Source organism: Apis mellifera, linkage group LG7 (genome assembly GCF_003254395.2).
Source record: "Apis mellifera strain DH4 linkage group LG7, Amel_HAv3.1, whole genome shotgun sequence".
Classification (NCBI taxonomy): domain Eukaryota; kingdom Metazoa; phylum Arthropoda; class Insecta; order Hymenoptera; family Apidae; genus Apis; species Apis mellifera.
The window spans coordinates 5,031,632-5,047,804 of NC_037644.1; the positions used below are offsets into that span (position 1 = coordinate 5,031,632).

At 22.4% G+C, this 16,173-nt stretch overlaps 2 protein-coding genes across 16 annotated transcripts; one reads left to right on the forward strand and one right to left on the reverse strand.

Moving 5' to 3' along the window:
* Positions 1-1,944: 1,944 nt before the first annotated feature.
* Positions 1,945-7,807, forward strand: LOC409693 (inositol monophosphatase 1). The gene is made up of 6 exons (XM_393191.7): positions 1,945-2,163; positions 3,167-3,300; positions 5,563-5,822; positions 6,015-6,120; positions 6,209-6,360; positions 7,601-7,807. Exons 1-6 carry the CDS (start codon positions 2,104-2,106, stop codon positions 7,705-7,707), a joined length of 819 nt encoding a protein of 272 aa, XP_393191.2. The 5' UTR covers positions 1,945-2,103; the 3' UTR covers positions 7,708-7,807.
* Positions 7,808-8,368: 561 nt separating this feature from the next.
* On the reverse strand, positions 8,369-15,750 carry LOC725406 (serine/threonine-protein kinase PRP4 homolog). 15 transcript variants are annotated; one of them, XR_003305077.1, is made up of 16 exons: positions 15,593-15,748; positions 14,869-15,039; positions 14,556-14,802; positions 13,992-14,473; positions 13,174-13,933; positions 12,732-13,079; positions 12,534-12,619; positions 12,299-12,445; positions 12,071-12,224; positions 11,738-11,990; positions 11,076-11,314; positions 10,747-10,947; positions 10,311-10,437; positions 10,061-10,213; positions 9,031-9,107; positions 8,369-8,578 (listed from the first exon to the last, which is right to left on the reverse strand). XR_003305077.1 is itself a non-coding variant. In XM_026441988.1 (13 exons), the coding sequence occupies exons 1-12, from the start codon at positions 15,595-15,597 to the stop codon at positions 10,747-10,749; spliced, it is 3,093 nt and encodes a 1,030-aa protein (XP_026297773.1). In that variant the 5' UTR covers positions 15,598-15,748; the 3' UTR covers positions 8,910-9,107. The 15 variants fall into 15 exon arrangements, 6 of the variants coding, with proteins under 6 accessions (XP_026297773.1, XP_026297771.1, XP_026297768.1 ...); XR_003305075.1 differs by having other exon boundaries at positions 10,058-10,213; XR_003305074.1 differs by having other exon boundaries at positions 10,058-10,213; positions 10,707-10,947.
* Positions 15,751-16,173: the final 423 nt, after the last annotated feature.

A 16,173-nucleotide genomic window follows, 5' to 3' on the forward strand; every position in this document is an offset into this window, starting at 1 on the left:
AATTTAATTATTATTTTTTTATTAGTTTAAAATATAACTGGATGTTAAAATAACATGTTAAAATAATATTACAAATTTTATGTATCTATAAAAAAAAAGATTAATAATCAAGTTATAAAATATTTTAAAATATCTATTAAAGAGTTGAAATTATGCTAAATCTATTTAAAATTTTTCCAAAAATCAATTATAATTGTATGTTAATTGTTACATAGTGATCGATTTCTAGCAGCAATATTTTATAAATATAAAGACATAAAAATCGAAAGATATGTAACAAATAATCATTGTTAAAAACTTTGTAATGTGTTCTATGATGCATAATTTTAAGTAATTTTAATAATTTTTCTTAATTTTTACAAATATAAAAATAACTTGAAAACTTGAAAATTTTACAAAAACAAATTTTAATTATATATTATATTAATATTCCAAATTTAAAAATATTATGACATAAAAATTTAGTTTATTTTTAAAATTTTTTTTAAATTATAACTACTAAAATGATTTTTAGATCTCTTAAACTTATTTTCTTAAATTTTAAATGCCTTCCGATAATATTCATATATATTTTTTTTTATTTCAAGATTATTAATTTTTTACAAAAAAATTTATTTACAATTAAAAGTAAGAGTGAAATTATATATTGCAATTCATTCATATTTAAAAAAATTGTGTAAAAAGATCTGTAATTCTATTAGAAATAAGATTTTTGATCAGTTCATTAATTCAATACTTAATTTTCAAGCTTTAAGAATATATAAAATATATTTAAAAAAGAATTATAAAAACATATAAAAATAAATTATTTAATTTAAAAAAATTTTTTTATAATATAAAATAGAAAATTTAAGTATACGCACGATTATTAACGCACTTTATAAAAAGGAAGTTTGCATTTTCTGTAATTTTTTAGAAGGCTGGTTTTATAATTGTTACATTGTACCTAAAATAAATGTAATAGAGAAGTTGCCTTTTAATGAAGGCATATCACATACATATCATTTCTTGCGGAACAAAGTAACTATAGATATAGTAAGAACATATGTATTAAAGAAATATATAATAATTATATTGTATATTATATATATATATATATATATATATATATATATATATATATATATATATATATAAATTATACAAAATAATACAAAGTTTAAATGTAAATATATTCATGTTAAAGAATAAGTGAATCTTTTTTTATTATTCATCTGCTATTAGTTCATATGCATAGAATTTTTTAACTTTTTAATTTTTTTTTTTTAGATCTCATTAAATTTGCAAATAAATACATATACAGTCGCCGCTAAATAACAAGAAAGAACTCAGTTATTATTATTTATGTGAAATTATTCTATTAATTCATTCTTTTCATTTTTTCATATATATCAATTTTTTCTTTCAAATCATTTCGTACAATTGAAAAATATACAATTTAAATTTACATTGTTAATATCGAAGAAAAATTTTGTACTTTGTCTGCAAAACACATTTTGTAAATAAAAAATTATAAAATTTATAAAATTTTAAAAATCCTTTAAAAACTTCAAATAAATTATGAACAAATTTATTATATTATTTATATAATATTTTCTGTTTATTTTTTCATGTAATTATAATCATTTTGCATCATAATTCATGGAATTTAATTATTAAATGTAATAAACGATCAAATAATTTTTCTTCTAATTATTTTTTCAATTTTCATCTTTTAAACATATTTTTCAGATTTAAAATGATTTAACAAATTTCAAACAAAATAATAATTAAAAATTAATCTGATACTTTATCTATTTCCTTTATCTAATTCTATATTTAAAAATGTTCAGTATATTAAAATGTTTTAATTATGAAGGAATTACTGTATATTATGAATAAATATTTCTATAAAATCCGGAGCGCTACTGTCGCTTTTATTTGTGATTTCGTAACGGAAAAATATTTTTTAGAAGCAGCTGACAAGATGTTAAGGTTACGTCAGTTACAGTTAGACTCTAACCATTGTCATTGTATATACGACGATATAACTTGCACCGGTTTATGATCGAAGTGTAAATTTGTTTTTTTTTTTATTACATATTTCAAATATTTTGATAAATCATGTCGAATACTGACAAATATTACACAGTCGTTCTTCGATTAGTTTTAGAAGCTGGTTCGGTAAGTGATCTTTTTTTTTTTATTGAAATTAAACAAATGTTAGAACAATTTATATTTTATGATTTGAATTATTCTTGATCTTGCTAACAAGCTTTATCGATTTTTATATTTCAATTAAATTTTTATTTAATAAATATATTATCTGTTTTACATGCAGTATTTAAGAATGCAAAATATTGTAATAAATAAATAATTATTTTAATAATTATTTTAAAATCAGTTCATATTCAATGTAATGTTAATTATGAAACTAATCAATGTATTTTTCTAATGTAAACGAATATTTTATATACAATATTACATATATTTTTTTTTATCTAGCAAAGATATAATAGATAATATCATTAATTTATAGATATAAATATTTTTTAAAGAAATTTATTGAACTGATAAAACTTTTATTGTACGCTACGTATAATGATAATTCAATACGATTTTTATACATAACCTATAATTTATTTTCTAATATTCATAGATAATTCAAAAAGTTAATTTATACGATGTAAAAATTTGAATATTAAATTAATTTTTTAAGTATGATGATATATGTAAAATATATTATTAAGAATTGAATAATTTAGCTATTAAATAATAATATGAAACAATGATAAATCAAATTTTTCAAAAATTTTTTTCTTATTTAATGAAATTTGTTTAAATATCTAACATTTTTGTAATATAAATTTTATAAAAATTTTATATATTTTATATATTTTACATATATTTTTATATATTTTTATATATTTTATATATATATTATATATATTTTATAAAAATGAATGAATTAAATGAATTTATTCTTAGATAATTATTTATATAGAATTTTTTCAAATACATAATAGATATATCATATATATGTATCAATATAATGATTAATATAATTATCTTATAATGAATATTTTTATAACAATTGTTATCTATCTAGTATTATTTTGTTATTAACACTAATTAAACTTATACTTGATGCAAAAATTGTAATTATATTTCATTATAAATCTTATAGATTGTGAGAGAAAAAATTAATCAACCTAAAGATGCAATGACAAAATCCTGCGAAGTCGATCTTGTTACCGAATGGGATCAAAATGTCGAGAAATTATTAATGGAAGGAATATCTTCTAAATTTCCGGATCATAAGTACGTTTTATAATATATAAATCATTTAATTATTTTATCTTTTATTTCATTTTTTTCAAAAAAAAATTAAATAAATAAATATTGTTTACATATATATATGTTATATAGTATTATATATATTTCAAACTATTCGAATATTGAAAAATGTTTACAATATAAATTATACAAATTATAATATAAATATTAATATTTTTTAAATTCTTAAATAATTAAATTCTAAATTTAATTATTTAATTTAATTGTTAATCATTTAATTCTTTATATTTTAATATTATATTAATATATTTATTTTTAAAATACATGTGTCAAATTTAATTGAGATTAATATTTAGATTTTTTTTATAAAAATTATTACAATATTATACAATTATATTATATTATATTATATTATATAATTATACAATAGTATTATAATGTATTATAATTTAAATGTATTATACTATAAATAATTACTATATACTAATAATAAATATACTATAAATAATTTCTAAATATGATTTAAAATTTATATATTGTAAAGAAATAAAGAAAAAAAAATAAAGAATAATAATAATAATAATAATATTTTTAGCAATTTTTTTTTATATTTTTTTATATTGTCTATAAAATAAATTTACATTATATTACTTATAAAACAAATTGCAGTCCAATTGAAATTTAGTATCATATAAATGAATAACTTAATATAGAATTTATTTGATCAAAAATTGCTTAGTATGAACGTTTAATAAATATATATTATTTTAACAAAATATATTAAAATGATAAATAATTTATATTGATTTAATATTAATAACAACGTTGATTTTAATATAATGAAATAAGAGATATCAATTTCATAATTTTCAGATAACGATTTAAGAGTTTAGTAGAAAATTAATAAATTATATTATGTAATAAAATAATTTTTTATTTAATATTCATAAATTCGTAAAATCTTTTTTCTTTTGTAATTGTCCTATTTTAATATTTATTCAAAATCAATAAACACATTATAATATTAAAATAATTTCCAATATTATATTGATATCTTTTTGATATTTTATTTGATTTATATTAATAATATATATATAAGAGATCTTATTTAATCAATTTAGAAAATTATTATTGAATTTTTCACTAGAGAACTGATTTCGTTTAAAATGATTATTCGATAATAATTTTTATTTTCAATCTATTCATTAATAAAAATAATTTTCGATAATTAAAATATATAATATTTTTTTTTTAATTTTATTCTTAAACTCGTATCTTTCATATTAATTTTATATTCTTCTTTTGAATTTCTATTTCTTTATAATTACTTCTTTCCATTAGGTTTTTTTTTTTTGAGATAATTATTATTATAACTAATATGTACATAATTTTAATTATAAATGAATATTCAAAAGAGTTGTAAAAGAAAACAATTTGTATTAAAAATATATTTTTAGTTATTTCCTTCTAATTCTCTGTTTTTTCCTTCATTTAAGGTGGTTAATCGAGTTTTCCATCAATTCATTTCTTGCTTTATTTCAATCATTTCATAATTAGAAAGCATTTCGTTACATAGAATTTCATAGTTTATAGATCTATTTATTATATAGAATTTTATTATTTATTTATTTTATCATTTATAATTTTGTAATAAAACTGTAATTATTTGATTACAGTGACACACTATGTATTTTTAACTAAAAAAAAAAGAGAAAAAAGAAAAAGAAAGAAAGGAATATCCATAAACAACATCACAAGTAATCAATATCAAATTTTCGATTAATTTTTTTTATTTCAAATTTATTTTCCATTAAGAGAATATTAAATTTAATAGATTTATATTTGATCTAATGAATCATTCAGTATGCTATATTTTTTTAAGCTCGTTATGTTTGGATTATATTGTCAGTCACGAAAAGCCTCGTTAGATACACAAAACTTTCCATTCTAAATAAAATAGTTTCTTTGATTTTTTAAAGAATAAAAATACATAATTTTATTCAAAATAAGTTATTTTTAATTTAAAAAACTTAAAAAAAAACAAAAAATATATTTGCATTTAATTTTATATGAAAATTAAAAATTATAAATTATAAATGTTTTTGTAAGTTTTATTTTAATTGTTTAATTTAGAAAATTAAACAAATTTTACAAATTTTATAGTTGACAATACTTATAAAAAAATTTAATGATGAAAAGATCGATTGTTACTATAAATATATTATAAATTATAGAAATATTATAGAATAAATTATAAAATAATAGGAAGGATATATATATTTACAGATTTATTGGCGAAGAAGCTAGTTCACTTGGTAGTAAAATAGAACTTACAGAAGCACCGACATGGATCATTGATCCAATCGATGGCACAATGAATTTCGTGCATGGTTTGCCTCATACTTGTATATCAATTGCATTACTTATTAATAAAATTATCGAAATTGGTGTAGTTTATAATCCAATTTTGGATCAACTTTTTACTGCCCGTAAGGGTCAAGGTGCATTCCTAAATGGACGTCCTCTTCATGTCTCTGGACAGAAAGGTATAAAAATTCTTGTATTATAAATATAAATAATTATAAATATTTAGAAATCATTTTAATTTTATATCTTAAATTTAAAAAAAATATGAATTAATTAAGAATGTGTTTGATTATTTTAAATATATTTATTTTATTGTAAAAATATATAAATATATTTTCAAAATTATTATTAAATTAAATATTTTTTCATAGAATTACGTAAAGCTCTTATAATGATGGAAATGGGTACAAGTAGAGATCCAGAAAAAATGAAAATTGTATTGGAAAATGCAAATATTCTTGCTCCACACGTTCATGGGTAAGATACTTTTAGTTAATAGATTTTTTTTTTTTTAATTTAAATTTATAATTTTGTTTAAAATGCCTATTATATTACTTTATATTAGGATACGAGCTTTGGGATCTGCGGCTTTAAATATGTGTATGGTTGCTTTGGGTGGAGCGGATATTTCTTTCGAATTTGGTATTCATGCATGGGATGTCGCAGCTGGTGATATCATTGTAAGAGAAGCTGGTGGAGTATGCATAGATCCAGCAGGTAATTTTTATAATATTTTTAAATTAATAATTTATATTTTTTAAAATATTATTCTAAAACATTTTTTTGAAATTAGAATATTCAGTAAGAAATTCGTTTTTAATATTATTTTAATATTAAAACTTTGCGCTCCAACGGTGACTCTCGGTCATCTAACTTGAGTTAATGCCAGCGGTGACTTTCCGACATTATTTGGATTCATACAGCAACTTGAATGGCGACAATATTTATTTATGTTTTTATGATTTTTTTAGAATATCGTTTTATAAATAGATTCCTAAGTTTTTTATGTATAATCTTATAAAATGTAAAATGTAAAATAATATATTGTTAAATGACTAGATTTTTCATCTCAAATTAGACCGTGATCGCGGATCAGACGACATTTTCGGCGTAGTTTGAATTTGACATTCGTGGCAATATTATTTTCAAAGTTTTTGAATTTTGGAAGCATGAAATAAGTTAATGAAATTAATTCAAGTGAAAATGAGTTTGATTTTTTGTTATTGAATGACGAAATTACTTCTATTCATAAAAAAATTGACGATAGAGAAAATCATGATAAATATGGAAATAAAATAAGAGCTATAAGAAGGCGAAAATAAGAATAATAGATAGTGAATATGAAAGCAATAATTGAAGTGAAGATATTGCAGAAGATATATAAAATTCTAAATGAATATTAATATAATATGCACAGAATGGGAAAATATACCGCGAAGAATATAATTTGTATCCAACGAAAAATCCGCAAGTATCTTTAAATAAATCAATCATTAGATTTTTTTTAAAATTACTTCTTACTAATGAACTTATTAATGAAATAGTGCATAGAGCAAATAATTATGCAATAAAAAAATTAGAAAGAAAAGTATTATTGCTCTACTTGTCCTGACAAACCGAGAATCTTGGTAATTGTTTCATAAAATATTACACAAAATAACATATAAACTTTAATATTCAATATTTTTTTTCTTTATATGTAAAAATATATAAAATATTAAAATATAAAAATTTTATGTATTAATTTGTGTGTGAAATCATAAACTAATTCTAAGAAATTCCATCGAATACATTAAACACACCGAACGCGCGGTTCAAATTGTTTGGAATTGCTAATCGATCGAGCAAAACAGGCCTGGAGTATAAACGGTTAAATATTATTTAATTCAAATAATGTATTAAAACTTATAGTTTTTATAACTCTATTTTTTTTTCTACAAGTATATTTTATTTCTAGGTGGGCCATTTGACGTCATGAGCAGAAGAGTTTTGTGTGCATCAACAATGGAATTAGCACAAAAATTAGCTAAAATATTAGTTCAGTATTATCCCGAACGAGATTAAAAATTATCAAATACGTATATAGAAAATCATAAAAAAATATCTTCAAAAAGAGGCCTTGTTAAATGCATGAATATCATACATATTGATGTATATAAAAATCTATATTTCTTTTTTTGAATATGATTTAATTTCGATCATAATATCAATCAATATCGATCAATAATAAATTCTGATATTCTTGCTTTGAGAATATTAAAGATTTATAAATCAAAATAGATACAAACGTTTGAGAAATTATATCTATTTATTAAATTATTTACATGAAAATTTTAAATAAAATTCACAATGTATAGAAGATGATTTTAAATTTATATTTGTATTATAATACACATTTATATGTGACAAGCAGTGACGATACTATATAATGAAATCGGAGAATATATATATATATATATATATACATACATACATATATACATATACATATGTGCAAATGTAATATGATTTTTATTAAAATATAAATTTAACTGATATAAAAATGTATGATTTATTCCATATTATTTTATATATTTTATAAATAACTTATTTGTTGCATTGAACAACATATTTCCTTTTTTAGTAATTTAAAAGCTGAAAATTGTAAATATTATTATTATGCTTGTTTAATATTATTTATACTTTTGATAATTTTTAAAATTGAATCATTTTTTATATATGTATAAATACTTTACCTTTAAATACTTACAGTTTTATTAATTTCAATGAAATTTCATGACAAACCTTCCTTTTGATATAAATCTATATTATATATTTGGTGATCCTCTCTGTGATAGGCATCATTTTAATACAGTTGTCAAGCTGCTTGTGGTCGAGAGAATCTCGCCCCGTTTTCCTTCATCTCTTCCATTGCCTCCCCTCCACACAGGGAGGGCTACAAGTGAAACATTACCAAATAGCCAATTAGAAAACTATGAATTAGTTTAAGTTTTTTATGTATTCATTTTATTTCTGTATTGAAATGTATCCATAACATCTAGTTTCCCCTTTTTATTATTTGAATTTAGCAAAATTTTTTCAATGCTTCTTATAAAAAAAAATTAAAATATTTTATTCAATTTTAATATCTAACTTATTATTCATTATTATTAAGAATATAATTTTATAGTTATGTATTAAAATATTGATTTAATAATTTATATCATATAATTTAAATATAATATAGTAAAATAAAATTGATTTTCTAAACAGTAAGGCATAAAAGATGATAATTAGAAATTGATTTTATTTTACGGTACAATTATGCACGTTTTGATTTGTAATCTTATATTGCTTAATGATTAACAAATATACTAAATATCCCATAAGGCAGTCCCCCATGAATACCTTGCAACGGGATCAGCGTTAAAAGCCCTCGAAAGGTCCACCCTCACTTATCGATGCTTTGATTCGAAGACTCATATCTGAAACATAAGCAATCTCGTACAATATTGTCATGTAAAAATTACATATACCATGAACCATTCAAACAGCATTGACGTTCTGTCGTAAATTATAAATAAAGAATGCAATATAAAATGAAGGATAAAAATAAAAATTTACAAAGCTAAAATTGCAAACTATATAAATCTGTTGAAATAAATATGTTTTTATATTTGTGTGTTAATATTAAGCATTAAACAATTTTTATTCTATGTAATGCAATTCGATATTTCTATTTCTTTTTTAGTGCAAATATATATATAAAATATATAAAATATATATATAAAATATATATATATACACACACACACACATATATTTTTTCACATTTTTTTTTACATAAAAGTTTAAATAAATGCAAATTGTCAGATTTGAAAATAATTATTTGTAATTATTTGTAATACTAACAATTGATGATGAAGTGTTAACAATATATTCTTCATCATTTCCTGAAATAACAACTTGTCTATCTATCATTTCATTACGAGATAAAAAAGTGATTACAATTGATATTTTTTTTCCTATTATATTATTTACGATAATATACTGTTGATACGTGCATATTTTTTTGAAATGAAAATAGCACGCGATTAAGATTGAAAATATAAAATACAGGGCTTGTTTCTCATTCTGATAAGTATGCGTCGTTTTATTTCAACAACCTAATTACTATACAATTTGTTTTTTCTTTTTCAGTACAAGTTTCCTTGTTATTAAACTTTGCCGATTTGCACAATGGCACAGAAGAATAAAAAGTTCGTGATTTATACGATCAAGTTCGTAGAGGTTTTACAATTTCGCAAACGGAATTCTTCATCGCGAATTAACGCATTATTTATTTGTAATATAATAATTTATTATGAATTGTTATTTGTAAAGAAAATCGCGCTTTAAAATTCGAAAAATTGATGAAAAGAAAAATATTATGTACCACCATTATGCTAAGTATCGATGGCCAGTTCATGCTGAAAGAGGCGGTCACTTTTCCCAGTTTTTCATTTTCATCCACGGAAGAATATTGTATACCGCATATATTCATCAAGCCTCTTCCTCTAGTATTCATCGTGTTGGATTTATTACTTTATAACTGCTGTGCACAAAGAAAGAAAAGAAATAAACCAAATCGTGGTTTTCATTTCAAACAAATTTACACGAAAAAATCATTACGCTCTCTGATACAGTACACTGTAGAATACAAACACGTTGTTTTTACAATCGTCGATAAATGCATCAATGGCGAACTCCAATATTTTATGCATCATTTTTATGTAGTGGTTTTTAATTAATATAAAGATATTGCACTCTATTGACCTGCAATAGTTATCATTAATTAAATAATACAGTTCAGATTGATAGAGTACAATATGTGATTCAAATAATTTTTCGTTCCTCCCATTATATATGTTTTCCTGTTTTATTCAGATGGAGTAAGTGAAATGTAAAATTTTGCACCGCCTCTTTCTGCTGAAACGGATATAGGATATTCGATATAAATAGACACCGCATTATGTTAGTAATGCTTTTATGATATACAACGAATCGTTAGCGGTGTCGTTTCAAACATTCTTTTGAAAAATTACGTCAAATTCTCCGATGTGGATGGACCCCGGACAGGGTTACCTAAATTTTTTCTTGTATAAATGGATGTGCCAGGGCATGATTCACAGTGATTCTTTTTCCTGCATCTAACATCAATGTTCGTTCCAAAAGATCCTTAAGTTGTCCAACTTTCCGATTTTGTTCTGGTGGCAAAGAATTTCCACCTAATTCTGCGCTTAGATCACGAGTAGCAGATAAAGTAGACATAACTACAACTTTTTCCTAAAAATTTATTATATATTAGCATTTATATAATTTTTTTTTTATTATATATACATTTTATCATTAGTTATGCACTTACCGCACAGCAAAACATCAAGATTGGAAAGAACAGTAGAAAGACGACTTACCCGCTCGGTGACTTTATCAACTTCATGATATAGGAAATTGCAGTTAGAGTCAAAATGTAGATCCTTGAATGAGCCTTTTCTAATCAGCTTATTAGGCATTTTGCCTTTCAAGTCCATGAAGAATTTCAACATTTGGTTATTTGTTTTGCCCGAAAACATTATTTTTCCCGTATATAATTCATATATGGTACATCCCACAGACCACATATCAATGCCGAAATCATATGGTATACCAAGAACTAGAAAATGTCAATGTTAATTATATGATACAATAATTGTTATTAAATCTTTATGGAGATCTCCCTAATATAGGTTTGATCAATGTATTTGAGCTGTTACACAAAAAACATTATTAAACTTTCAAAAAATAATGCAATAATAATTAACATAATGTACTCATACGAATTTTGACTAATATACGATTTTAAATTTTATATATGGTATTTTAAATATGGTATTTTCAAAATGTTTATATTTTAAAGAATATGAAACTGATTTAATAATAAACTACGAATAAATAAAAATCAATTTTTTGAGTTATAATGTGAAATTTAAATTTAGGAAAATTAATTAAAATAAAGTTATAAATAAGAAATTAATACGAGATTATTAAAATATATAAATATATAAATTATTACCAAAAAAAGATATCAATTACTTACTAATTTCAGGTGCTCGATAAAATCTTGATACCAAATATGGTGTTATCTCATTTTCATGAGCATGAGATGCTGAGCCAAAATCGCATAATTTCAGTACTAGCTTGCTTTCACTGACTAGAATATTATCTGGTTTGATGTCAGCATGCAAAATATTTGCACGTTTTAATAATTTGAGTGCAAGGAAAAGTTGCTGCGTATATGATCTTACCGCTTTAACATGTAAACCAACGTCTTTTCCATATTTTTTTAAAACCTCGATAAATTTGTTTATGAATGAATGACAGTATATAATAAATCAATGTGTAACATAATGAACAATATATATATATTTACCTCTCTTAAATTCATGGCTAAAGGTTCAAAAACCATACATAAATGATTCTTATGAAAGAAATGTCTAAATAATCTTAAACAATGAAATCTGTCTTCAGGATCTGCGTCATTAAGTTTTCGAAGAATTTCTAATTCTTTAAGGCCAGTTTTGTGCCTAAAAGAAAAAAAAAAAACTATGAATACATTAAAGATTTTTAATATCACAAAAAAATGTGATAATTTATTTACATTATTTCATTGTTTCTTATTATTTTTACAGCAACATCTAAATTGCCTCTAGCAGTGTCTCTAGCTCTTACAACATTACTAAATACACCTTGACCAGTATATCCATAAACAACATATCGAGAATCTAATGTTTCTCCTACACGTACTCTAAAATAATAAAAGAAACAATATCTTAAATTTTCAAATATATATAAAAATGTATAAAAAATTATGAAACCCATATTATAAAAATTACCGGTAGTATCCTTCTGCATCATCCCAATTATCTGTTAAACTTGGATTATCTGGTCCACCTTGTCGTTTTCCTTCAACTGTAGGACTCTGTAAATATTATTAATATTTAACATATTTATTACATATGAAGAAATAAATGAAAAAAAAAAAAAAAAAAAAAAAAAAAAAAAAAAAAAAAAAAGGAAATTAAGGAACATACATTAAAATCACCAATATTATCTGCCTCAGCAAACATATCCCACTCATTCGATTTTTTTGAATTTTGTTTTTCTTCTTGTTTAATTTTTTCTGTTGGTTTTATATCTTCATTTTTATCAATTTCTTCTGGTAGAACATCTTCAAATCTAGATTTTCTTTTCTTGATTTGTGGTGATTTTGGTTTCTCGGGCAATGGTGGAGTATGACTTTCTGAAGTAGATTCGTTATTATTAGACGGAATTTCTATTGATTTCTGTGATATGTTTGATTGACTTTCAGAAGGTGGAGTTGCAGGAACAATATTAATATCAGCAGACATATTTGAATCTTCGTTTGGACCACCTAACCTCTAAATAAAAATAAAAATTTATTTTCATTAGTTTAAAATATTAAATAAAAATAATTAATTAATTATCATTAATTAATAATTAAAGTCAATACACCTTTAGAAGTTCCTCTCTTTGTTTTCTTCTACGTTCGATAATAACTTCTTCATCTTCCTCTTCTTCAATATCAATATCTTTGATATCCTCTTCGCTTGATGTTTCTGAATGTTCTACTTTAAGTCCTTCTGATAAAGAATCTTTAAATTTATCATTACGTTCTCTTTTACTAGTTTTTTCTTTATCTCTATCATGATCTCTATCTCTATGTTTATCTCTATCTCTTCTACTTCGAGAAAGTGATCTAGATCGTTTGTATCGATCATTTCGATCTCTATCCAATCTACTTCTAAGAGGACTGCGAGATCTTCTTGTACTTCTTGAACGTTCCCTAATTCTGTCATGATTTCGACTATCTCGCCGATCTCGTATATCATTATGATCACGACTATTTCTATTATCTCTAATCCTATCGCGATCAGTATAATGCTCTTTGCTGTCTCTTTGATCACGACTATGTCGATCTCTGCTGGCAGGTCTATCTCGACTACGACGATCACGACTAGTTGGTCGATCTTTACTGGTATGACGATCTCGACTAGTATGTCTATCTCGACTAATATGTCGGTCTCGACTAATGTGACGATCTCGACTAATATGTCTATCACGACTTATATGTCGATCTCGACTATTTTGTCGTTCTCGATTTTCTAATCTATCGCGACTCTCGCGTCGAGATTTATCAGTTTTATCTAATGATTTGCATTCATTACGGGATCTGGAATTATGATGATCTGAATCTCGTCTTCGTTCTTCTTCTCTATAATTAAAAGTTTGAAATTCTGTATTAAAATTTAAATATTTTGCATTTAACTCACCTTTTATCTTGTTCTTTTTTACGTAATTCATCTTTTTTAATAGAATCTCTACGTTTATCATCTTCTAATCGCCTTTTACTATCTTCCTTTCGGGAATCTTCTCTGTGTCTATCATTTGGTTTCCGTATTTGTCTATCATCTTTTCTATTATCATCTCTTCTAGTTTCCTCTTTAGTACGAATTTTTTCTTCTTTTCTTCTTTCTAATTCTCTTCGTTTATCTTTATGTTCTTCTCGATTTTTACGATCTCTAGTCATATCTACTACTACACGTCTTTCAGGTTTTGCTATTTTTTTGCGTTCTCTACTACCAGACTTACTTCTAGCTCGTTTTTTGGGAGGTATGTTATCATTTTCACTATCATCTTCTACAAGTATAACATCAGGTGTTTCAGTGGTTTTTATTTCATCTTGATCTGGTTCTTTATCTTCTTTTTCAGATTCATCTGAAAGATATTGAACTAAACATGCTTGTAACCTTTCCTGTAAAAATATGAAGACAAACATTTATATTTATTTTTATAAAAATTTTTTTATAAAAATTTTATTGAACATAAAATTTTACCTTTTGCTTCATTAATTCTTCAAGATCAATATCATCTTCAATAATCGTACAATCTACCTCATCTGAATCTAAATCTACTAATTTCTCATCTTCACTTTCTTCAGTAGAAACCACTTCTAATAAAGAATTCTTTACTTTGCCATTTATACCTAAATCTTTTTGAATTACACGTGATGTTTTATCATTCATTGATCCATTTTCAGTTTCTCTTTCTTTCTTAGGTCGTTTATGTTTTTTGTGTCTTTTCCTAAAATGAATTTAATGATATTAAAATAATATATTAGCAATTGCAAAAATTATAAATTATACGTACTTTTCTTGACGTTCTATTCTGCCATCTTCTCTTTCAATTAATTTATCTTTCTTATGTTTATGGTGTTTATGTTTTCTTTTCTTTTTCTTTCTTTGGTCAATTAACATATCGGATTCAGAATCTATAGTAACCATGTCTCTTTTAGACTCTATACATTCTAAATCTGATGTGCTAAAATGTATTTAAGTAATTAATTATTGTATAATATAACAAAAATTTATATATAAATTTATATATATTTATATATATTATATTTATATATATTATAAGTACTAATTTATAAATTAAGATATTACAAATAAACATAAAATTATATTTCTTATATTAGAAATTTAAATACATATAATTTCAATATGAAAAATCATTGATTATAAAAATATTTTAATATTATTATAATATAATAATTATATTGTTACGAAATAAAATGAAATATCAAAGTTACGAGAGGAAAAAATAGGTTAATTTTTTTCAATAAAATTGATTTAAAAATTATATCGTAAAAAAATTTATTGCTAATAAATATTAAATAAATAAATTAATTCAACCATTATATAAACAATATCAAAAAAAGATATATTAAAAATATAATAAACTTATTTCGAAAATAAACAGATTAAATAGGTATATGCTATGTAAACAGACTACTTTTTTTTTATATATCATTTTAAATATTAAAAATAATTTTTCAATTTTGTAGAAAGATGCAATGAAATTTTTTACTTACCCCATAATTATGGCTTATAAATTGTTGGTAAGAAAAAATTATAGAATCACTGCACAAAATAATTACACACACACATGAACTCATCAATGGGCCGCCATCTTATATATTATTCGATCATGTTATTTCGAGATATCTCGATCAAACGACAAGCAGGATACACATAACATCATGGACAAAGTACAAAATAGATTTAAGAGGTTAAGGATAGACTAAGAAAATTAAAGTTATAATATGATTGAATTTTTTTTCATTTTAATGGATGAAATATAAAATAGATATAATATACAATATATTTTTTTATCCATGCTCTAGATACAGACTAAATATAAAAATAAACTAATTATATATTTGTAATCTAAAGTTTCGTTATCACTTTCATATCATTCGCATTGTTACCAACTGAATCTAATTATATCAGAATTTTGACGGAAATTAAAATACGAATCTGACATACTTTAAAACAATAAGAATTTTAATTGTCAAAGATTTAAGAAAATCAATTCTAAAATTATTTAAGAATAAAAGAAAAGAAAACCATGTTAATAAAATTTAAAAATTTTTTTTTAATAATAATCATTGTT

Coding starts and splice junctions, on each gene's coding strand:
- LOC409693 (XM_393191.7), top strand. CDS start 2,104: ATGTCGAATACTGACAAATATTACACAGTCGTTCTTCGATTAGTTTTA. Junction 2,164..3,166: donor TAGTTTTAGAAGCTGGTTCG/GTAAGTGATCTT, acceptor TAAATCTTATAG/ATTGTGAGAGAAAAAATTAA. Junction 6,121..6,208: donor CTTGCTCCACACGTTCATGG/GTAAGATACTTT, acceptor ACTTTATATTAG/GATACGAGCTTTGGGATCTG.
- LOC725406 (XM_026441988.1), bottom strand. Junction 14,803..14,868: donor AGAATAGAACGTCAAGAAAA/GTACGTATAATT, acceptor AATTCATTTTAG/GAAAAGACACAAAAAACATA. Junction 11,991..12,070: donor TAGCCATGAATTTAAGAGAG/GTAAATATATAT, acceptor AAATTTATCGAG/GTTTTAAAAAAATATGGAAA.